This window comes from Nicotiana tabacum, chromosome 23 (genome assembly GCF_000715075.1).
Source record: "Nicotiana tabacum cultivar K326 chromosome 23, ASM71507v2, whole genome shotgun sequence".
Classification (NCBI taxonomy): domain Eukaryota; kingdom Viridiplantae; phylum Streptophyta; class Magnoliopsida; order Solanales; family Solanaceae; genus Nicotiana; species Nicotiana tabacum.
The window spans coordinates 30,066,002-30,089,409 of record NC_134102.1 but is presented as its reverse complement, the minus strand read 5'-3'; the positions used below and the strand labels follow the sequence as shown (position 1 = coordinate 30,089,409).

General features: G+C 39.5%; 1 protein-coding gene across 1 annotated transcript; it reads left to right on the top strand.

The window, feature by feature from the left end:
- The first annotated feature begins 844 nt into the window (after positions 1 to 844).
- LOC107831867 (uncharacterized) lies at positions 845 to 1,744 on the top strand. The gene has a single exon (XM_016659670.2). The coding sequence runs from the start codon at positions 845 to 847 to the stop codon at positions 1,742 to 1,744; it is 900 nt and encodes a 299-aa protein (XP_016515156.2).
- Positions 1,745 to 23,408: the final 21,664 nt, after the last annotated feature.

The following is a 23,408-nucleotide window of genomic DNA, read 5'->3' as shown; positions in this document are numbered from 1 at the left end:
TTCACAATGATGGTTATTTTGTGGTAAGATTTAACTCTACAGAGGATAGGGATGAAGTTTTGTACTCAGGGCCTCACATGCTGAATAATAAGCCGATAATCATGAAGGTATGGTCAGAAAATTTTGATTTTAATAAGGAGGTATTGCAAACCATACCTGTGTGGGTAAAGTTCCCTAATCTACCACTGAATTGCTGGGGAGCAAAGTCACTAAGCAGGATAAGTAGTGGATTAAGGATTCCCTTATATGCAGATGCTTGTAATACTAAGTTGGATCGAATTACCTATGCTAGAGTGTTAATTGAGATGGATGTTACTAAAGAACTACCTAGGGCCATTAAGGTGACAGATCCTAAGGGAAGAGAATTCATGCAAGAAATAGCTTATGACTGGGTCCCTGAATTTTGTCATACATGTATGCAAGTTGGGCACAGATGCAAAAAAGAAGAACAACCAGCTCAGAAGATTAAGCCTAAGCAACAAAAGCAGAAACAGGAGTGGCAACCCAAAGCTAGCCTTAGTGATAAGGTGAAGCAGGCAAACGTAGTACCTGTTAAGAACAGTGAAGTAGCAATGGTTGTTGGTGCAAATAGCCATCTTGCTAACCCATCTACAAGGATAGCTAGAGGAGAGGAGGAACATATTTGGAAAAAAGCCACAGGGAAATCAGTAGCTAGAAGCAAGGAGATAACAGGAGCTGATGCAATTAGCATGATCAATGGGTTCAACATACTAGCAGAATCTGGATTGCAACTAACAGTTCCAAGGCAAATGGGTGAGGGTTCAAGTAGGCAGAGTAGCCAAACAGGAGTGGAAGGGTATTCACAATCCCTATTTATTCCTGTATGAAGCTGGTTACATGGTACATTAGGGGATTGAATAAGATCCCTATACAGAAAGAGGTTAAGAGGTTTATAAGGAGCAATAAAATAAGTATGATAGCATTACTTGAACACAAAATAAACAAGAAGAAGGCTATTCAAATAATAAGGAAGATCACTACAGGGTGGGATTGGTTAGCCAACTATGAACACAGTAGCAAAAGAAGAATTTGGTTGTTATGGGATGCTAATGAGATAGAATGCTTGGAATTGGGAAAGTCTTCTCAATTTACTCATACTGCAGTTCACATTAAAAGTATGAATATGAGGTTTGATTTTACTGCAGTCTATGGCTTGCATACATTGGAAGACAGGAGATACTTGTGGAGAGACTTAGCTGATATAAATATTAGGCAACAAGGCCCATGGCTAATCATGGGAGACTACAATGCCATCAGGTCAGGGGAGGATAGGCCAATTGAGAATCCTGTACAAGAATTGGAGGTGAGAGATTTCAATAGTTTCATAGATGATAATGCTTTGGTTGAAATGAGGACCAATGGAAGGAATTTCACATGGACAAATGGGCACACGTACAACAAAATAGACAGAGCTTTGGCCAATGCTGAGTGGATGCTGAAAATGCTATATCTAGAAGTATGGGTAATGGATCCAGGATGCTCTGACCACTCACCCCTGAATGTGTCATTTGAAGATAATGAAGAGAAAGTTCCCAAACCTTTCAAGTTTCTAAATCATCTAGCTGAACACAAAGACTTCCTAGCTCTAGTTAGTGGAGCATGGCAAGGGAGTAATGAAGACAATACCATGAAAGATGTATGGAAAAGATTGAAAAGAGTGAAACAAGCTATGAAAGAGCTTAATAATACAGAGTATAATGCAGTAGGAGACAAGATTAAATAGTGCAGGAAACAATTATGTGAGCTGCAGGAACAAATGAGGAGTCCTGGACAACCTGAGAATATGGTTATAGTAGAAAAGTACATAAAGATGCAACTGGAGAAGTGGCTGAGGGTGGAAGAAACTATCATGAAACAAAAGTCGAGAGTACAGTGATTAAAGCTAGGAGATGCTAACACTGCCTACTTCTTTGCAAACATGAAAAGTAGATACTCTCAGAACAAGATCAAGAACTTAATAAGGAGCAATGGGGAAGTAATACAAACAAAACAACTATTGGGATCAGCAGCTGAAAGATTACTTGCTATTAATCCAGTGGTTATGAGGGATGGTACATTGGTGAATAGACAACAACAATTACAGTTGGTAAAAGCAGTATCTAAAGAAGAAATATACAAGGCTCTACTAGGTATTAGTGATAGTAAAGCACTTGGATGTGATGTGTTCAATGCACTTTTCTTCAAAAAGGCATGGCATGTGGTTGGAGACAAGATAACAAATGCAATGATGGAGTTCTTCTCAAGAGATAACTTGTACCAGCCTATCAATTGTACAACAGTGACCCTGGTTCCTAAGGTAACAAATCCAACCAGAATTACTGAATTCAGACCAATATCTTGATGCACTCTCATCTACAAAATCATCTCGAAGGTGATAACTAATAGACTGCAAGGCATAATGGATGATATAGTAGATAAAAGTTAGTCTGCATTTGTGCCTGGAAGATTGATAAATGACAACATAATAATGAGTCATGAACTTGTTAAAGTATATTATAGGAAAGGCTTATCACCAAGATGCATGTTGAAAGTGGATATGAAGAAAGCCTACGACTCTATTGAATAGGATTATATGGATCAAGTCCTAAGGAGTCTGCAAATGCTAGGGAAGTTTGTTCACTGGATTGTGAGATTTGTGAGGAGGGTCTCGTATTCCATCATCATCAATGGGCAGCATTCAACACCTTTCCTTGCTGTTGAGACAGGGTGATCCTTTGTCTCCGTACCTATTTGTATTGGCTATGGAGTACTTCACTAGACTGTTGAAGATATTAAAGATGAATCCAAATTTTAACTATCACCCTAAGTGTGCCAAGCTGAACATAATGCAACTTAGTTTTGCTGATTATCTGTTACTATTTTATAGAGGTGATATTATATCTGTGCAGCTATTATATCAGTGCTTCCAAGAATTCTCACAAGCTTCTGGATTAGTTGCCAATGCTGAAAAAAGTTCCATCTATTTTGGAGGAGTCAGGGATGACATACAACATGAAATACTGCAAATGATAGGATTCTCCAAGGGGAATATTCCAGTGAGATACCTGGGGGTATCTTTGAGTACTAAAAGGCTATCACTGGTGCAATGTCAGCCTCTTATTGAGAAAATGGTAGGGAGAATACAATCTTGGACTACTAAGTTCCTCTCTTATGCAGGAAGAGTCCAGCTTATTAAGAGTGTACTATTCTCCATTCAAGTGTTTTGGTCTCAGATATTCCTACTACCAAAGAAACTGATTCATTTGATTGAAAGCATGTGTAGAAGGTTTCTATGGACAGGAGGTGTGGAGGTCACGAAGAAAGCACTTCTAGCCTGGGACAGATTGTGTTGGCAAAGAGCAACAGGTGGATTGAACTTGTTAGACATAGGCATACGGAATAAAGTTGCTATCTGCAAGCTACTATGAAATTTATGCAAGAAGAAAGATAAAATGTGGGTTCAATGGGTTCATGTATACTATAAGAAATATAATTTAGTGTGGGGAGCTGAGCCAAAACAAGCATCATGGGTGATCCAGAAGATACTTAAAGCCAAGAAATACTTTGAAGAAGCTGGTTACTCAGAAGAAGAGGTATTCAGAATGGAAAAATTCCCAACCAAGGCTATGTACTTGAAGCTGCGAGGAGAGTTTAGCAAGGTTCCATGGAGAAGGTTGATATGAAACAATATTGGGCTACCTAAATGGATACTTATCTTATTCCTGGCTGCATATAAAAGACTACAAACAAGAGACAAATTGAGGAGATGGGGCTGTGTGGAAGATGATACCTGCCCATTATGTCGCATAGAAGAAGAAACTATTGATCACCTATTCTTCAAATGTACATTTTCAACACAAATCTGGACAACAGTGCTGGAATGGAAAAGGTTTCATAGACAAGCGATGGCATGGGATCAAGAATTGAAATGGGCTGAACAACACTGTAAAGGCAGAAGTTCTAATGCTGAAATTTACAGGATGTCACTAGCTGGAAACATGTATTATATATGGAAAGAGAGGAATGCACGAGTCTTTCAGGCAACACAGATGAATGCTGAAACAATCACTCGACTGTTAACACAGGAGATACATTGTAGAGGGAATTTGAAGCAACGTTTGAAGAGAAGGTTACTAGAACTGAACTACTATCCTATTGTTCATATAGATAGGAGTAGTGGGAAAGGAAGAGATAGCTGAATCTGGGACTTATGTCCAGATCAAGCTATGAAGAGAACCAATGTGTAAATATTAGTTGATAATAAAATTATTTAGTTACCAAAAAAAAGAATTTCTTAAGTTTGATTTGAAGTGGACTTTGGTGTTATCGAAGTTCGTTTGAGGTTCCGAGCCTTGGAATAGGTTCGTATTGTGATTTATGACTCGTGCGTAAAGTTTGGCATTATTCCGGAATATTTAAGTATGATTCAGACGCGTTCGTCGAAGTTTAAAAGTTTGAAAGTTTAAAGAAAGGTTTCGATTGTCGATCCATAGTTTTGATGATGTTTGATGTGATTTGAGGCCTCGAGCAGGTCCGTGTTATGTTATGAAACTTATTGGTAAGTTCGGACGGGGTCCCGAGGGTCTCGGGCGTATTTCGGACAAGTCGCAGATCACTTTGGAGCTTGGTTGCATTGCTGAAGGGCCTGGGTACTGATGCAATCGCACCTGCAGAAAAAGGGCTGCAGATGTGACTCCGCAGAAGCGACCAGGCAAGCGCAGAAGCAAATTTGCTAGGGGAAGGCTGGGACCGCAAATGCAGTCAAGTTTCTGCATAAGCGGAACTGCATCCGCGGATGGGGCGTCGCAGAAGCGTGGGCGCAGAAGCGCTGAAGGAGCCGCAGATGCGGTTGGCGACCTTGGCTGGATTCGCGCAGGTGCGAGTTTGATGCCGCAGAAGCGACCATGGGACCGCAGATGCGAGGCAGCGCTGGGCAGACTTGATTTTATAAGGGATTTGGCCCATTTGTTTTTCATTTTCTCTTGACTTGGGTGATTTTTAGAGAGCTTTAAGGAGAGATTTTCATCAACCATTGCAAGGTACGTAATTCCCACAAATATTTAGTGAAATACATGGATTATATGTGGATTTAAGCATGAAAATTAGTAGAAATTGTGAGATTTTGAAAGAAACCTAGAAATTGGTATTCTTGGATTTTGACCATGAAATTGGACATGGAACTTGGAATAAATTATATATTTGAGTTCGTAGTGTTATGGGTAAAGTTTATCTTCGAAAATTTTCGAAATACGGGCACGTGAGCCTGAGGGTTGACTTTATTGACTTTTCGAGCGAAGTTTGAAATTTTTATAAATTGTAAACATTGAAGTATATTTTGATTGTTTTGCACGCTGTTTAACTAGTCTCAGAACGTTTGGCTTTGAATTGAGGAGTTAGAGAGGCGTTAGAGCTGGTTATGGAACTTCGGAGCGAGGTAAGTCTCCTGCCTAACCTTGTGAGGGGGTAACTGCCCCCTAGTTGATGTATTTTCTATGTGGTACTAGTTGTGGGTGCTACGTACGCATGAGGTGACGAGAGTCCGTACGTAGCTAAAGCATGTTTATGTCCGGGTAGACTTAGGACCTTATCATGTAATATTTAAATTATTTGAACTCATTCTGCTGGCTTGATTACTTGAACTTATAATTGAAATTGATTTAGAAATAAATATATGTATACTAGGCCGAGGCTTATCACCTTGAGTTGTTGGCTAGTTATTTGAGAAACGATAAAGATTATATTCACTTTGTGCTCATGTACTGTATTGTAAGCACGTGTCTCGTAATTCGATAATTTTCTTCCTTTCTTGTGGAGCGGGTCGAGCGCCTCGGCAGTATAATAGATGCATCTATGATTCGTGCCGCTCGAACCTCAGCAGTGTACACATTATTCTGTATCGGGCCGAACGACCTCAGCATAATCGTGTGTTATAACGCCGGTAGTACGAACATGCACGAGATTATCTTTCAACTGATGCCCGGTATTTTACATGGTACTTCTTGTCCGTTTGTTGCTGGTACTTGATACATTCGAGCTGATGAGGTAGAATACAAGATTGAGAAATTCATACTTTAAAAGAAATATTTGGAAGATTAGGTAACTTATAGATTTATCCCATTATGGTTGTGTGCTTCACATCTGCTTATTATTTTATTGTATTGCTTTGTTGGAACTCTAGTAAGTGTCGATGTCGACTCCTCGTTACTACTTCTCCGGGGTTAGGATAGATACTTACTGGGTATGCGTTGATTTACGTACTCATGCTGCACTTCTACACTAAATGTGCAGGATCTGACAGGTTCATTTGGTGATCATCTTGACGCGCATGCGCAGCTGTTGATGAGGCTTTATGTGAGCTGCATTCCAGGCTATGCATCGCAGTCCACAGAGTCTCCATCATACTATTTATTTTATTCTGTCTCATTGTCACGACCCATAACTTACTATAGGCCGTGATGGCGCCCAACGTCGCCGTTAGGCAAGCCAATGGTGAACTACCAACTTGATTACGCGTTTTATTACTTTCAAAATCATGCATTTTATCAGATGAAGAAATCAACGCATTAAAATCATGAAAACTTACACTTTAAATAGAATAGATAATAAAAGTGTGTAAATGCTAAGTAAAATCACCACAACATCTAGAACTTTCCAAAAACCGGTGTCACAAGTGCATGAGCATTTACTAAGGAGTACAATAATAATACAACATCCGTTTGGAATACAAGTTAGCCAGAAGAATATAAATTGTAAGCACGTAATTTTTGACCCGCCATGTTCTCAAGCCGCTCAAATATTTTATACATATATATTTGAGTTTATATTAAATTTTGTAGGATTTTAATATGTATATATAATATTTTATTTTTTTGTTTTACCATTTTAAAAATCAAAAACAAAAAAATAGTTTTACTCTTTATCTTATTTGTATTTATTTAAGTAGTTAGTATTTTTATGATGATACTAATTTAGCCTTATTTTAGTTTAATCTTTGAAAATACCAAAAATAGTTTTGCTTTTGCTTTTAATTTTTATTTTAATATTTTATTAAAATCAACCAGGAGTGGTCTTACATTTTTATAAATACTTTATATTAAAGAAGGAAAACTTAGGTTTTTAGTTAATGAATTTCATCATTTTAAAAGCCCAACCTTGAGATGGCCCAATTCGGATCCCTTACCCAATTAAACCAGCCCAATCCCTCAAACCATTTTAAACCCATGACCCGCGACCCACGCCCATCAAATCCATTTGACCCATCAATTTAAGTGATTCAATCTTGGCCTTCCATCCGTTTAATCCAATGACCAAGATATTTCCTTCATACCATATATAAAGCTAATATCATCAAAACCTAGGAACCCTGGAAAAGCCAACAACCATCCCACCTCATCTCCATTCCGTCTATGCCGCCTTCGCCCTTACCCACCTACTGCCGACGCCCAGCCCTGACCCCAAAAACCAAGAGCCATACCCCCACCTCCCTTGACCACGCCGGCTGCCACCAAAGTCACCCGAAAATGAGCCCCTTTCCACCAAAATCCGCCGAAAAACACGCACACACACACAGAGCTGAAGGAGAACTGCACCTGACACCCCTTCTTCTCAAAAAAAAAAAGAGGATGGTAAAATCAGAAACAAAATAGAGTAAGAGATATACGGAGAAGCAGACAGAGAGAGTGACGAGAGGGAGGAGGACGGAGAAAAAACAGAGCATGCCTAGTATCAGAAGAGCCGCCGCCTAACTACACTCGATCTCCATAGAAAATAGCCATTAAAACTATTATGCAACCTCCATAGCTCCATTAACTTCCCATTGTTAACTTCACATCAGAACTCCGATTCCACTCTTATCTTCAAAACTCTTTCGATCGACAAAAGGTACTACCATTAAAGGTCGAATTTCAGTGAGTTTAAGGTCTCGGACGCTCAGATCTGAGTAAAGGGAGGTAGCGAGGCAATTCGGTCAGAGTTCGACGAGGTTTCCAGCGAGGGTTTTCGGTTTAGATCTTGTTCGCGGTCCCGTTCGTTTTTGAGTCTTAGAGCCATCAAGCAATCAAAGTTCAAACTCGTTGTTTTAAGGTCAGATTCTTACTCATGCCTTTCTTAAAATTCTGTGTATTAACTTTTGATGAAATCAAACAAAAGCAGTGTATTAATTTGGTTGGCACTCATATTGCTTTCATATTCCTTTTATTATTAGCTTTAAGGATTATTGTTAGATCATTAGCCTATCATTCATTAAACTTGATTAAGAGGAAGAAAAGAATGATAGTTCACTTATAGCTTAAAATTAGTGGTTTGTTGGATTTTGTCGTTTAATTGATAAATTGGCCGTGGGGGTTTGCCTGATTTAAAGAGCAAAATCACATTTGGACTCCTTAAGGCAAAATTGTCATGGCAGAGAATTGAAAAAGTTAAAACAATTTGAGCTTTGGATCATTTCTATTAGTTCTTTATTTCGCTATACCCATTTGATCGTTAGGAGCATGCTTAGGCCGACCACATCCGGGTAGGCAAACTTTAGGTCTTGTCTTTTATTTCATTCGAGGTAAGAGGTCGTTCCCTTTAGTTTATATTTCGGAAAATATCTCGAAGAGTTTGTAAAAATTTTACCCGGAGAATGCCCCGAAGTACATGTAAATGAAGGCCAGAGACTGGATGATGCGTGGAAGCGTAGAATAGAACTTTAGTATTTTATTTTATTTTTATTCCTTTTATTAGGTGGGGACGACCTCAAGCCTCTTGTGTGTTTATTTTCCTTTCTCTATATTTTTTTACCTCAATTTGAATATTTTAAAAGCCAACTAGATCGAGTACGCAACCGTGACTTTCACGGGACTCGGGGAATGCCTAACACCTTCTCCCCGAGTCAAGTGAACTCCCTTACCTAGAATTTCTGGTGTAATTGGTTTAAGAGTCAAAATATGTTTTGAAGGAAAATTGTTATTTAAAAAATAGTGACCTGGCACACCGAAATCAAATGTCAGGTGGCGACTCTGAAAATCCTTTAAAACACAATCCTTTGTCACTTTTAGGACTTGAAAACCCTTTTGAGCTTTCAAAATCGTTTTATTATTTTATAGTGGGGTTAGTGAGGTGAAAAAAAAAGGGTGTGATAGCTTTAGCGACTCTGCGGGGGAGTTGCAGGTTCGAGCTGGTACTTGATCTTGTTGGCTTTTTAGAATATTCGGTTGAGGTTTTTATGTTTTACTTTATGTGATTTTTATTTTGTTTATGCCATTTTATTATTTGCTAGCTGTTTATGTGTTTACAATTTTTTTTATTTATGTGTTACTGCTTTATAACTGTCATCATATGCATTACCCGGTCAATTCTTTCTGCAACAAGTCTCATAGTGCACGTCGCGTACACGAACGTATGGAGTGGGTGGAAAGCTTGAGCAGCCACCATCGACCATACGCTCCCCCGAATTGCCTTGTCTAGTGAACCCTAAACTTTGGTCAGCCTTTAGGTCATTCTTATTTGCATCATATCATTTAGACCTAGCAGGGCTTGGTCCCAGGTGCCGTATCCCTTTGTAGGAGGCCTATCCAAATTTTGTCAACATGGGCTCGCGGCCACAAAAGATATTTAATCATCCCTAAGTGCTACATGCTGCATTCTTTAAGGATAAAGGGGTCATTTGACAGGCCAATGTTGGTTGAGGGTAAATGAGAAAGAAAATAAGGTGAAGTATAAAAATGAAGCAAGTAGGGCCCAGTTATACTTTTCTTTCACAACCTTTTCAAGAAAAGACCAAAAAATAAAAAAATGAAAATGAAAAAATTCAAAAAGATTTTGCACTTTCCCATCATTTCCCAAAAAAGACAAAAATATGTTTTCTCCAAATTAGTTATTTTTTTAGTTTTCTTCCGTATCCAATCTTCACGAACTACGCATAACTGGTTCTCGTCTTTCGGGTCGGGATACGTAGGCAGCCCACATAGGGTCCGGTCTTCCTAGTGAGTCTTAAGTTCTTGTCTTCGAGGGTCATAGCCAAATCTTGCATGTCTAGCCACTTTTGACCACATCGGCCGTTTTTGTAAAATAGGGCTATTTTCTCAAAGTGGCTTGTTAACCTATGTCTTAGAGTCCTAAGTCCACAACATGATGTTCTATCAGTCTAAGGTTCATTCCTGTTGAATTTGCATGCTTAGCCATTTTTCGGCCACATAGGCCATTTTCGCAAAGTTGGGTCATTTTCACAAAGCAATTTTAGGGACCGCGATTTCTGAGAGTTTATGGGCCTTCGTGAGGTGTTTCCATATTTTAGAGGTCGTCCTAATTGAGTTTTCACTTCTAGTCACCTTTTGGCCTCGTTAGCCATTTTGTAGAAATAGCCCCACTCGCATCTTGCATGTGCCTAATAGGAGGTGTTATGGCTCACATAGTGTCTCGAGTCACTAACTTTATTTGGTCTTATTTTTTTCATTCAGGTATGGATCCATGTACCAGAGCTCGAGCATGACAGATACCCCAGGGCCATCGCATTTGGGAGCTTGTTTCAAGTGACTTTTTATATTTTTTTGTCTATTTTCATGTTTTCTTTTACTTTCTTGTCTTGTCTAGTAGTTTTGAGTCTTTTAGGTGGTGTAAGAGTTTATCGAGTCTTTTTTCATCGTACTTCACATTTGTATTTGAAAAAAAAATAGTTATAAATGAAAAATCCAAAAAGTTTTTTGTTTTTAGTTTATTTTATCCATTACTTTTCCAGAACTACGCTTGGTCTGATTCATGTGGAACATGATACGCAAGCAACCTACATAGAGTTTGATCAAATCATTATTAAAAAAAAAAAGAAAAAAAGAGAATGAAGTTTTGGGACGTGAGGGGTGAGAGAAAGAAAATAGTGATAATAAGAAAGAAAAGAGAGGAAGGAAAATGAGCAAGCCAAGAAGTTCTAGAAAAGAAAGGAAAGAGAAGATTGAAATGAACAAAATTTGGATAATGCCAAATGACCTTGTGACCCTCGAAGTTATTTTAGAACCGTTAATTGTTGCTAGGTACATTGCACGCAATGTGATATTTCTATATGATAAATGCTCTAACGCTAACATGTTGTCTTTGTTTTGATCTTCTTTGGTACTTTCATTGTTATCATAACAGAAGGTGGTTAGTTTGTGGCATTCTAGCGAGTCATCCATATAACACAAGGTCAAAGAGCAAGATAGCCATGTCTAGCAAAGACTTGGACACATGTGTTGTTGATCTGCCTAAGGAGACTGTTGAATGAGAATCTGAGTTGAAAGAAGAGGTCCTAAGGTTGAAAGGACAGATGGACGAAATATACCAAGCCTAGATTAGTGGGCGTCCACCATTGTTTCCCACTAACTACACTGAAAGCCTCATCACTATTCCGCCATTGTCACAAATCCAGATTCCCACTGCTGCTGATATCTCCCCACAACCTTTTCACACTCCACCCCCCAAAACCACCTCATATCCCGCTCCTTTGACCACTCATGTTTTTGTAGCTCCTCCACCAGCTACTCTTCCTCGATCCTCTAGAGAGACTGTGTTCAAAGTCCCCGATGCCCAACACTATGCTCCAGAACCAACTTTCAAGGTCTCGGATCCATACTCTGACGTTCCTCATTTTGAGCCTCCCGGTGAAACTGAAAAGCCTGCTAAGATAGTGGAGCAAGATGAGATATCCAGGAAGGTGAAAATCTTAGAGCAGTCTTTAAGAAACATGCAAGGGATAGGGAGACAAGTGAGCGTGTCTTACAAAGATTTGTGCTTGTTTCCTGATGTCCAACTACATGCTGGGTTTAAGATACCAAAGTTTGATTTGTATGACGTATATGGAGATCCCGTGGCCCATTTGAGAGGCAACTACAGTAAGATGAGAGGCGCCGGCGGGAAGGAAAAATTATTAATGGCGTATTTTAGTCAGAGTCTGAGTAGGGCAGCTCTAGAGTGGTACACCTGCCAAGACGCTATCGGATGGTACACATGGGACGATATGGCTCAGGCCTTTGCCCGGCACTTTCAGTACAATATAGAAATTGTCCTGGATTGCATGTCCCTCACAAAGATGGAAAAGAAGCCTAATGAAAGCTTTAGGGAATACGGGCTCAGATGGAGAGAGCAAGCTGCCCGAGTCAATCCCCGGATGGAAGAAGACGAGATGGTCGAGTACTTTCTTCAAGCTCAAGAGCCTACTTACTTTGGGAATTTGATCTCGGCTATGGGTAAGCCTTTTAATAATGTGGTAAAAATGGGAGAAATGGTAGAATATGGGCTAAAGTCAAGCAAGATCATGAGCTATTCTGCTTTAAAAGCCACAACACAAGCAATTCAGAACGACACAGGAAGCTTGCTGGGTCAGAAGGAATATGATGATGTTGCCATGGTTGTCTCAGGATCACGACATGGCCCAACGGGTCTGCCTCACCAATATACTTAGCCTCGACCCCGACCCCAACCCCAACCCCAAACCTATCCCCGAGCTCCATATAATCCACCTTAGTATTATCCTCCGAACAACGTTCGGTCATCTGTCCAACCACCGGGTTACTCCTTATGGCGAGCGCCAGCACTGCATAATACACTCTTGCCTTCATAACATTTTTTAGCATCCAACAACCCTAGAAAATAGGGGCATGGAGGGGAACAAAGGCAAAGAAATAGTTTCACGCCAATCAGAGAATCCTACACAAGCTTGTTTGAAAAGTTAAAACATTATGGACTGATTGAGCCGCTCCTCGACTATACTCCGGACCCATATGCAAAAGGTTTTTATCCTGCTGTACGGTGGCTCCTCGGCTATAATCCGGACCCATATGCAAAAGGTTTTGATCCTGCTGTACGGTGCATGTACCACTCTAATGTCCAAGGGAATAGCATTGAAGATTGTCGTGCTTTGAAAAGGGAGATAGAAAGAATGATTCAAGAAGAGAGAATTGTGATCCAGGACAGTGACATCCAGAATATCGCGTAGAATCATTTACCTGCACATGATGATGCACACTTTGTGGGGATGATGCGTGGTGACATGGAGTATGAGAATCCTTTCGGGAACTTGCTGACTAAAGTTAATGATTTTGAAATGGGAGAAGGCCCTGATGATTATGATGAGCAAATTTGTGGCTAAATGTCAAGCTTAGCAATTGAAAGGTCATTCCCTCCTTACTAGGAAGGAATCTGGGTAGCTTGTTTTGATGTTTTTTCTATTATCTGGGTTACTTCAGGGTTGTGATCCAGATTTTATTTGTTTTATTGAGTCAAACCCTTCCATCCCTCTATTTGTGTGAATCTTGTCTGTCTGTTCTGTTGCTATTATCCGGGTTATTTTAGGGTTGTGACTCGGATTTTAGGTTGTTTGTCTTGTCGTTAAACCCTTCCATCCTTTACTCAATAAAATACAGTTTGTCCTTTTGTGTCATTCTGTGCTTAGTTCTCTTCACGCCAGTTCTAGTGACATGACATTCATGCGGAGATTTTAGCCAGATCTTGAAAACCAGTCTAATCATGGAATAATGAAACACAGTTTTGAATATGATAAAAAGATGCATTTGAGGAAACAAGTAAAGATTCACGCATTCTAAGATAACCTGAAGCTTGAATTGAGTGAAATTGAGGCAGTTGGTGTGAGAAATCAAGAGGTTGATAAGAGCATACAACAAGGAAATGTCTTACAAGTAGTTTGAGGTAGATCAATCAGTATTGAAATGCATTCTTCCACATCAAGATAAGGTTGAGTCAAGTCTGCTTCGAACTAGCAAGGATCATTCATTGGGACAAAGGTATTGCTCATTGGCACTTTTTGTTTGTGTTGATGCCATCAATAGATACTATGTATGATTTCTTTGCTTATCTTCGATTGCATATTTGTACTTGGCATTTTTAAAGTTTGGTATGACGAAGGCATTTTATTCTGTTATCCAAACACTTTTATCTTTTGCTATCCCTTTTGAGCCTTAATTTGTTTTGTTTCATACCCCTTTTTTGGAATCAGAAGTAGAGTTAGGAACTAGAAAGGAAAAAGAAAAGAAAAGAGAAAAAAAAGGAGAAAAGAAAAAAAAGGAAAAAAAAGAAAAAGAAAGAAAAGGAAAAGAAAAACAACAAAATAAACCAACTTTGTGTTAGAACTACATTTGACCTGATTCCTTTTAAGGATACGTAGGCAGCCTTACTCTGAGGTTAGGTCCCAACAAAATAAAAATCCAAAAAAATTCCCTAGACTCAATGAAACTGGGGCAGATGTTTTAGTTTTACAAATAGATCTGATTCCAAAAGTTGTAAGTTAAAACCCCTTCCATTTTAGTTGTTTTGAGCCTTTATACCATCCTTTCTTTTTAACCCTATCCAAAGGCCTACATTACGGTCCAAAGAAAAACCTTCCGACCAATCTTTGAGGATGCCAAAGAAAGTGTGTGGTAAAAGTATGATCTTCCTGCATCATGGGTAATACCTTGTTCTCAGCACAAAGAGAGAAAATGATAAAATGAGAGAGTCTTAGTGGTGAAAACCCTCACGGGCACTGTAAGGCGACGGTGAGCTGAGAAAAAGAGCAAAATGAGAGAGGCTTGATGGTGAAAATCCTTCAGGGCACTACAAGTCGACTGAGGATTGTGGATCACATAGGACAATTGGAGCGCTGAAGCACAATTTCACAAATTAGTGGCATAACAAGAGTTGAAGATTAGACTCGCTTGACAGATCAGACCGCTTAATCCAAAATGCATGTCATGATCAATGGAGTTGGCCTTCAAATCCGATTAGTTTTTTACTTTGTTCTTTTTCCTGGGTAAAACTTTTCTTGTTAGATACCGTCTCTTCTCGTTTTTCTCCTTAATTTGTTCCTCTTGTTTTGTTTGAGTCCCTTTTAAGTCTATTTTTGTCGAAACAAGTGAGAAATGACTTCAAAATCTGCTACCAGCTTTTAACCACATAAAGCAGAGTCTGGCAAGCACATAAAAATGGCATAAGACACAGGAGAATAGTGTGTGCACTGAGTTGGTGATAATAGATGTTCTTTAGGATTGATGTAAAATGCAAAGATTTGGTGAATGTTAGAAGACGAGTGTAATGCATCAGGCATAAGGTATTGGACTTGAACGAATCAGGAATATTTCTTGTGATAAGGGTTGTCCGCAAAAGCGGTCGGCCGATAACAAGCACTGTCTTCCAAGTTGAAGTCCAAGTTGATCGTGACAAGTGCAAGAGAAATCTCCCTCGTAGTCAAGGCCACAAACTAACCACCATGTTTTAAACTCACAAGTTTTCTTTGTCTGAAACATGGATGAAGGCTATGTTCATACCAAAGCTTGGAAGCTTGAATTTTTCAGGTGTAATGCCCCCAATTCTGCTTACGCAATGGCTATTGAGAAGATCACACCTCCTAGGCATTTTCCCTAGTTGAGAGGAATCTTTGGCTTTCCTTGATTTCAAGAGTCCCGCCTGGAGAATAGGGTTAGTTTTTAATTTTTAAGTTGTTAATCTTTAGCTTTCTTAAAGTTCAAGGGTCCCGTCTGGAGAATAGGGTCAGTTTTCAATTTCGTTAGGTTGGTAATCATTAGTTTTCCTTGAGTTCAGGGGTCCCGCCTGGAGAATAGGGTCAGTTTAAATCTTTCAGGCCATGCTTTTTAGGAGATGCACTTCCTAATTTTGTGTTAAAAGGTTTCACCCCTAGGAGATGCGCTTCCTAGTTTGGGTCATTCAAGTTTTATCTCTAGGAGACGCATTTCCTAGTTTTGGTCATTTAAGTTCATCCCCAGGAGACGCACTTCCTAGTTTGAGCCATTCAAATTTTATCCCTAGGAGACGCACTTCCTAGTCTGGGTCTTTCAGATTATACTTTTTAGGAGACGCACTTCCTAATTTTTGTCGTTTAAGTTCATCCCTAGGAGACGCACTTCCTAGTTTGAGTCATTCAAGTTTTATCCCTAGGAGACGCACTTCCTAGTCTGGGTCTTTTAGATTATACTTTCTAGGAGACGCACTTCCTAGTTTTGATCGTTTAAGTTCATCCTTAGGAGACACACTTCCTAGTTTGAGTCATTCAAGTTTTATCACTAGGAGATGCACTTCCTAGTCTGGGTCTTTCAGATTATACTTTTTAGGAGACGCACTTCCTAGTTTTGGTCATTTACGTTCATCCCTAGGAGACACACTTCCTAGTTTGAGTCATTCAAGTTTTATCCCTAGGAGATGCACTTCCTAGTCTGAGTCTTTCAGGTTATACTATTTAGGAGGCGCACTTCCTAAATTGAGATTTTACCCCTAGGAGACGCACTTCCTAGTCTGGCTCTTTCAAGTTATATTTTATTTTAGGAGACGCACTTCCTAAATTGAGATTTTATCCCTAGGATACGCACTTCCTAGTTTGGGTCATTTAAGTTCATTTCTAGGAGACGCACTTCCTAGTCTGGGTTTTTCAGGATATACTTTTAGGAGATGAACTTCCTAAATTGAGATTTCACCCTTAGGAGACGCACTTCCTAGTTTGGGTCATTTAAGTTCAGCCCGTAGGAGGCGCACTTCCTAGTTTGGTTCATTCAAATTATACCCCTAGGAGACGCACTTCCTAGTTTGATTCATTCATGTCTCACCTCTAGGAGACGCACTTCCTAGTTTGGTTCATTCAAGTTTCACCCGTAGGAGACACACTTCCTAATCCGAGTCTTTCAGGATATACCTTTAGGAGACTCACTTCCTAAATTGAGATTTCACCCCTAGGAGACGCACTTCCTAGTTTAGGTTATTTAAGTTCATCCCTAGGAGACGCACTTCCTAGTTTGGTTCATTCAAATTTTACCCCTAGGAGACGCACTTCCTATTTTGATTCATTCATGTTTCACCCCTTGGAGACGCACTTCCTAGGTTGGTTCATTCAAGTTTCAACCGTAGGAGACGCACTTCCTAATTTGGGTCTTTCAGGATATACTTTTAGGAGACGCATTTCCTAAATTGAGATTTCACTCATAGGAGACGCACTTCCTAGTTCGGGTCATTCAGGTTTTCTCTTAGCAGATGCATTTGCTAGTCACATTTTCTTGGTTTTACTCACAGGAGACGCACATCCTAGCCTAGTCTTTAGTTTTACTCTCATCATTGCATCAATAGCATAGGTGATTTACAGTTTTGCTGACAACTCAAAAATCTTCCTAGTGCAAACTGGGGCAGAAAATTTTATTTGTTTTGTTGTTTTCGATTGCAGGTACCTACCTGGAGAACGAGGGTCAATATCTCAGAAATTGGTTTCAGGTTAAATTCAGAGAAGTAGCAGGCGCCCCCTGGAGAACGAGGGAATTTGTTTAAGAGTTACTTCAAATTTCAAGTCAGTAGCAGGCGCCCACCTGGAGAATGAGAGAATTCATTTCAGAGTTAGTTCAAGCTTCAAGTCAATAGCAGGAGCCCGCCTGAAGAACGAGGGAATTCATTTCAGAGTTACTTCAAATTTCAAGTCAGTAGTAGGCGTCCACCTGGAGAATGAGGGAATTCATCTCAGAGTTATTTCAATTTTTAAGTCAGTAGCAGACGCTCACCTGAAGAACGAGGGAGTTCATTTCAGAGTTAGTTCAAGCTTCAAGTCAACAACAGGAGCCCGCCTGAAGAATATGGTCAATTCATGTTAAAAGTAGCTGAAGTTCGCCTCAAGAATGCGAGTCAACAGTTCGAGATGCACAACAAGACTATAAAAGATTCAAGACAGAACAATAGATAAGATTTAGTGGTTTCCATGTAATTTTTATTTGATTTTTTATTTTTGATGTAATGGCAGGAACCGCGGACCGGAACCTCGACGGTACCTCACTCGGCTCTCTCATCCTCTCCACATACTCCATCACTTCTGAACTACACATGGCCTGATTCCTTTATAGCTGAGGATATGTAGGCAGCTCAGATACCAGGGCTCGGGCACAATCTTTTTATCCATTTTTATTTTCTTTCGAATAAGTGTCGGGTCAGAAATCAATTACATTGCTTATTTCTTTGCTCAAAAATACTTCGTGTTTCCAAGCAAAGAGGGGCAGCTGTAAGCACATAATTTTTGACCCGCCACGTTCTCAAGCCAGTCGAATATTTTATACATATATATTTGAGTTTATATTAAATTTTGTAGGATTTTAATATGTATATATAATATTTTATTTTGTTGTTTTAGCATTTAAAAAATTAAAAACAAAAAAATAGTTTCACTCTTTATCTTATTTGTATTTATTTAAGTAGTTAGTATTTTTATGGTGATACTAATTTAGCCTTATTTTAGTTTAATCTTTGAAAATACCAAAAATAGTTTTGCTTTTAATTTTTATTTTTATTTTAATAGTTTATTAAAATCAACCAGGAGTGGTCTTACATTTTTATAAATACTTTATATTAAAGAAGGAAAACTTAGGTTTTTAGTTAATGAATTTCATCATTTTAAAAGCCCAACCTTGAGATAGCCCAATTCGGATCCCTTACCCAATTAAACCAGCCCAATCCCTCAAACCATTTTTAACCCATGACCCGCGACCCACGCCCATCAAATCCATTGGACCCATCAGTTTAAGTGATTCAATCTTGGCCTTCCATCCGTTTAATCCAATAGCCAAGATATTTCCTTCATACCATATATAAAGCTAATATCATCAAAACCTAGGAACCCTGGAAAAGCCAACAACCATCCCACCTCATCTCCATTCCGTCTATGCCGCCTTCGCCCTTACCTACCTACTGCCGACGCCCAGGCCTGACCCCAAAAACAAGAGCCGCACCCCCACCTCCCTTGACCACGCCGACTGCCACCAAAGTCCACCGAAAACCAGCCCCTTTCCACCAAAATCCGCCGGAAAACACGCACACACACACATAGCTGAAGGAGAACCGCACCTGACACCCCTTCTTCTCAAAAAAAGAAGAAGAGGATGGTAAAATCAGAAACAAAATAGTGTAAGAGATATACGGAGGAACGGACAGAGAGAGTGACGAGAGGGAGGAGGACGGAGAGAAAACAGAGCATGCCTAGTATCAGAAGAGCTGCTGCCTAACTACACTCGATCTCCACAGAAAATAGCCATTAAAACTATTATGCAACCTCCATAGCTCCATTAGCTTCCCATTGTTAACTTCACGTCAGAACTTCGATTCCACTCTTATCTTCAAAATACTTTCGATCGACAAAAGGTACTGCCATTAAAGGTCGAATTTTAGTGAGTTTAAAGTCTTGGACGCTCAGATCTGAGTAAAGGGAGGTAGCGAGGCAATCCGGTCTGAGTTCGACGAGGTTTCCGGTGAGGTTTTCGGATTTAGATCTTGTTCGCGGTCCCGTTCGTTTTTGAGTCTTAGAGCCATCAAACAATCAAAGTTCAAACTCGTTGTTTTAAGGTCAGATTCTTACTCATGCCTTTCTTAAAATTTTGTGTATTAACTTTTGATGAAATGAAGTCATTCGTTTGATATTAGCAGTGTATTCATTTGGTTGGCACTCATATTGCTTTCGTATTCCTTTTATTATTAGCTTTAAAGATTATTGTTAGATCATTAGCCTATCATTCATTAAACTTGATTAAGAGGAAGAAAAGAATGATAGTTCACTTATAGCTTCAAATTAGTGGTTTGTTGGATTTTGTTATTTAATTGATAAATTGGCTGTGGGGGTTTGCCTGATTTAAAGAGCAAAATCACATTTGGACTCCTTAAGACAAAATTGTCATGGCAGAGAATTGAAAAAGTTATAACAATTTGAGCTTTGGATCATTTCTATTAGTTCTTTATTTCGCTATACTCATTTGATCGTTAGGAGCATACTTAGGCTGACCACACCCGTGTAGGCAAACTTTAGGTCTTGTCTTTTTATTTCATTTGAGGTAAGAGGTCGTTCCCTTTAGTTTATATTTTGGGATATGTCCCAAAGAGTTTGTAAATATTTTAACCGGTGAATGCCCCGAAGTACATGTAAATGAAGGCCAGAGACTGGATGATGCGAGGAAGCGTAGAATAGAACTTAAGTATTTTATTTTATTTTTATTCCTTTTATTAGGTGGGGACAACCTCAAGCCTCTTGTGTGTTTATTTTCCTTTCTCTGTGTTTTTTTACCTCAATTTAAATATTTTAAAAGCCAACTAGATTGAGTACGCAACCGTGACTTTCATGGGACTCGGGGAATGCCTAACACCTTCTCCCCGAGTCAAGTGAAATCCCTTACCTAGAATCTCTGGTGTACGTGGTTTAAGAGTAAAAATGTATTTTGAAGGAAAATTGTTATTTAAAAAATGGTGACCTGGCACACCGAAATCAAATGTCAGGTGGCGACTCTGAAAATCCTTTAAAACACAATCCTTTGTCACTTTTAGGACTTGAAAACCCTTTTGAGCTTTCAAAATCGTTTTATTATTTTATAGTGGGGTTAGTGAGGTGAAAAAAAAAAGGGTGTGATAGCTTTAGCGACTCTGCTGGGAGTTGCAGGTTCGAGCTGGTACTTAATCTTATTGGCTTTTTATAATATTCGGTTGAGGTTTTTATGTTATACTTTATGTGATTTTTATTTTGTTTATGCCATTTTATTATTTGCTAGTTATTTATGTGTTTACAATTTTTTTTCTTTATTGGTTACTGCTTTATAACTGTCACCATATGCATTACCCGGTCAATTCTTTCTGCAACAAGTCTCGTAGTGCACGTCGCGTACACGAACTCTTTGTTGAGTCACCCTTATTTTAGGGGGGGAGGGGGGCATCGGACGTATGGAGTGGGTGGAAAGCTTGAGCAGCCACCATCGACCATACGCTCCCCCGAATTGCCTTGTCTAGTGAACCCTAAACTTAGGTCAGCCTTTAGGTCATTCTTATTTGCATCATATCATTTAGACCTAACAGGGCTCGGTCCCGGGCGCCATGTCCCTTTATAGGAGGCCTATCCAAATTTTGTCAAAATGGGCCTGTGGCCACAAAAGATATTTAATCATCCCTATGTGCTACATGCTGCATTCTTTAAGGGTAAAGGGGTCATTTGGCAGACCAATGATGGTTGAGGGTAAATGAGAAAGAAAAGAGGGTGAAGTATAAAAATGAAGCAAGTAGGGCCTAGTTATACTTTTCTTTCACAACTTTTTGAAGAAAAAGACCAAAAAAATAAATGAAAATGAAAAAATCCAAAAAGATTTTGCACTTTCCCATCACTTTCCAAAAAAGACAAAAATATATTTTCTCCAAATCAGTTGTTTTTTTAGTTTTCTTCCGTATCCAATCTTCACGAACTACGCCTACCTGATTCTCGTCTTTCGGGGCGGGATACGTAGGCAGCCCACATAGGGTCCGGTCTTCCTAGTGAGTCTTAAGTTCTTGGCTTCGAGGGTCGTAGCCAAATCTTGCATGTCTAGCCACTTTTGGCCACATCGGTCGTTTTTGCAAAGTAGGGATATTTTCTCAAAGTGGCTTGTTAACCTATGTCTTAGAGTCCTAAGTCCACAACATGATGTTCTATCAGTCTAAGGTTTATTCCTGTTGAATTTGCATGCTTAGCCATTTTTCGGCCACATAGGCCATTTTCGCAAAGTGGGGTCATTTTCACAAAGCAATTTTAGGGACCGCGATTCCTGAGAGTTTATGGGCCTTCGTGAGGTGTTTTCATGTTTTAGAGGTCGTCCTAATTGAGTTTTCACTTCTAGTCACCTTTTGGCCTCGTTAGCCATTTTGTAGAAATAGCCCCACTTGTGTCTTGCATGTGCCTAATAGGAGGTGTTATGGCTCACATAATATCTCGAGTTACTAACTTTATTCGGTCTTATTTTTCTCATTCAGGTATGGATCCATGTACCAGAGCTCGAGCATGAAAGATACCCCAGGACCATAGCATTTGGGAGCTTGTTTCAAGTGACTTTTTATATTTTTTGTCTGTTTTCATGTTTTCTTTTACTTTCTTATCTTGTCTAGTAGTTTTGAGTCTTTTAGGTGGTGTAAAATTTATCGAGTCTTTTGTCATCGTATTTCCTATTTGTATTTGAAAAAAAAATAGTTATAAATGAAAAATCCAAAATGATTTTTGATTTTAGTTTATTTTATCCATTACTTTTCCAGAACTACGCTTAGTCTAATTCATGTGGAACATGATATGCAGGAAACCTACATAGAGTTTGATCGAATCATTATTAAAAAAAAATAAAAAAATAAAAAAAGAGAATGAAGTTTTGGGACGTGAGGGGTGAGAGAGAAAATAGTGATAATTAGAAAGAAAAGAGAGGATGGAAAATGAGCAAGCCAAGAAATGCTAGAAAAGAAAGGAAAGAGAAGATTGAAATGAACAAAATTGGGATGATGCCAAATGACCTTGTGACCCTTGAAGTCATTCTAGAACCGTTAATTGTTGCTAGGTACATTGCACGCAATGTGATATTTCTATATGATAAATGCTCTAACGCTAACATGTTGGTTTTGTTTTGCTCCTCTTTGGTACTTTCATTATTATCATAACAGAAGGTGGTTAGTTTGTGGCATTCTAGCGATTCATCCATATAACACAAGGTCAAAGAGCAAGATAGCCATGGCTAGCAAAGACTTGGACACAAGTGTTGTTGATCTGCCTAAGGAGACTGTTGAATGAGAATCTGAGTTGAAAGAAGAGGTCCTAAGGTTGAAAGGACAGATGGCCGAAATATACCAAGCCTGGATTAGTGGGCGTCCTCCACCATTGTTTCCCACTAACTACACTGAAAGCCTCATCACCATTCCGCCATTGTCACAAATCCAGATTTTCACTGCTGCTGATATCTCCCCATAACCTTTTCACACTCCACCCCCTAAAACCACCTCATATCCCGCTCCTTTGACCATTCATGTTTTTGTAGCTCCTCCACCAGTTACTCTTCCTCGATCCTCTAGCGAGACTGTGTTCAAAGTCCCCGATGCCCAACACTATGCTCCAGAACCAACTTTCAAGGTCTCGGATCCATACTCTGACGCTCCTCATTTTGAGCCTCCCGGTAAAACTGAAAAGCCTGCTAAGATAGTGGAGCAAGATGAGATATCCAGGAAGGTGAAAATCTTAGAGCAGTCTTTAAGAAACATGCAAGGGATAGGGATACAAGTGAGCGTGTCTTACAAAGATTTATGCTTGTTTCCTGATGCCCAACTGCATGCTGGGTTTAAGATGCCAAAGTTTGATTTGTATGACGGACATGGAGATCCCGTGGCCCATTTGAGAGGCTACTGCAGTAAGATGAGAGGCGCCGGCAGAAAGGACAAACTATTGATGGCGTATTTTTGTCAGAGTTTGAGTGGGGCAGCTCTGGAGTGGTACACCCGCCAAGACGCTAGCAGGTGGTACACATGGGACGATATGGCTCAGGCCTTTGCCAGGCACTTTCAGTACAATATAGAAATTGTCCCGGATTGCATGTACCTCACCAAGATGGAAAAGAAGCCTAATGAAAGCTTTAGGGAATACGGGCTCAGATGGAGAGAGCAAGCTACCCGAG

Excerpts from the sequence above, each read along its gene's own strand:
- LOC107831867 (XM_016659670.2), top strand. The coding sequence starts at position 845 with ATGAAGCTGGTTACATGGTACATTAGGGGATTGAATAAGATCCCTATA.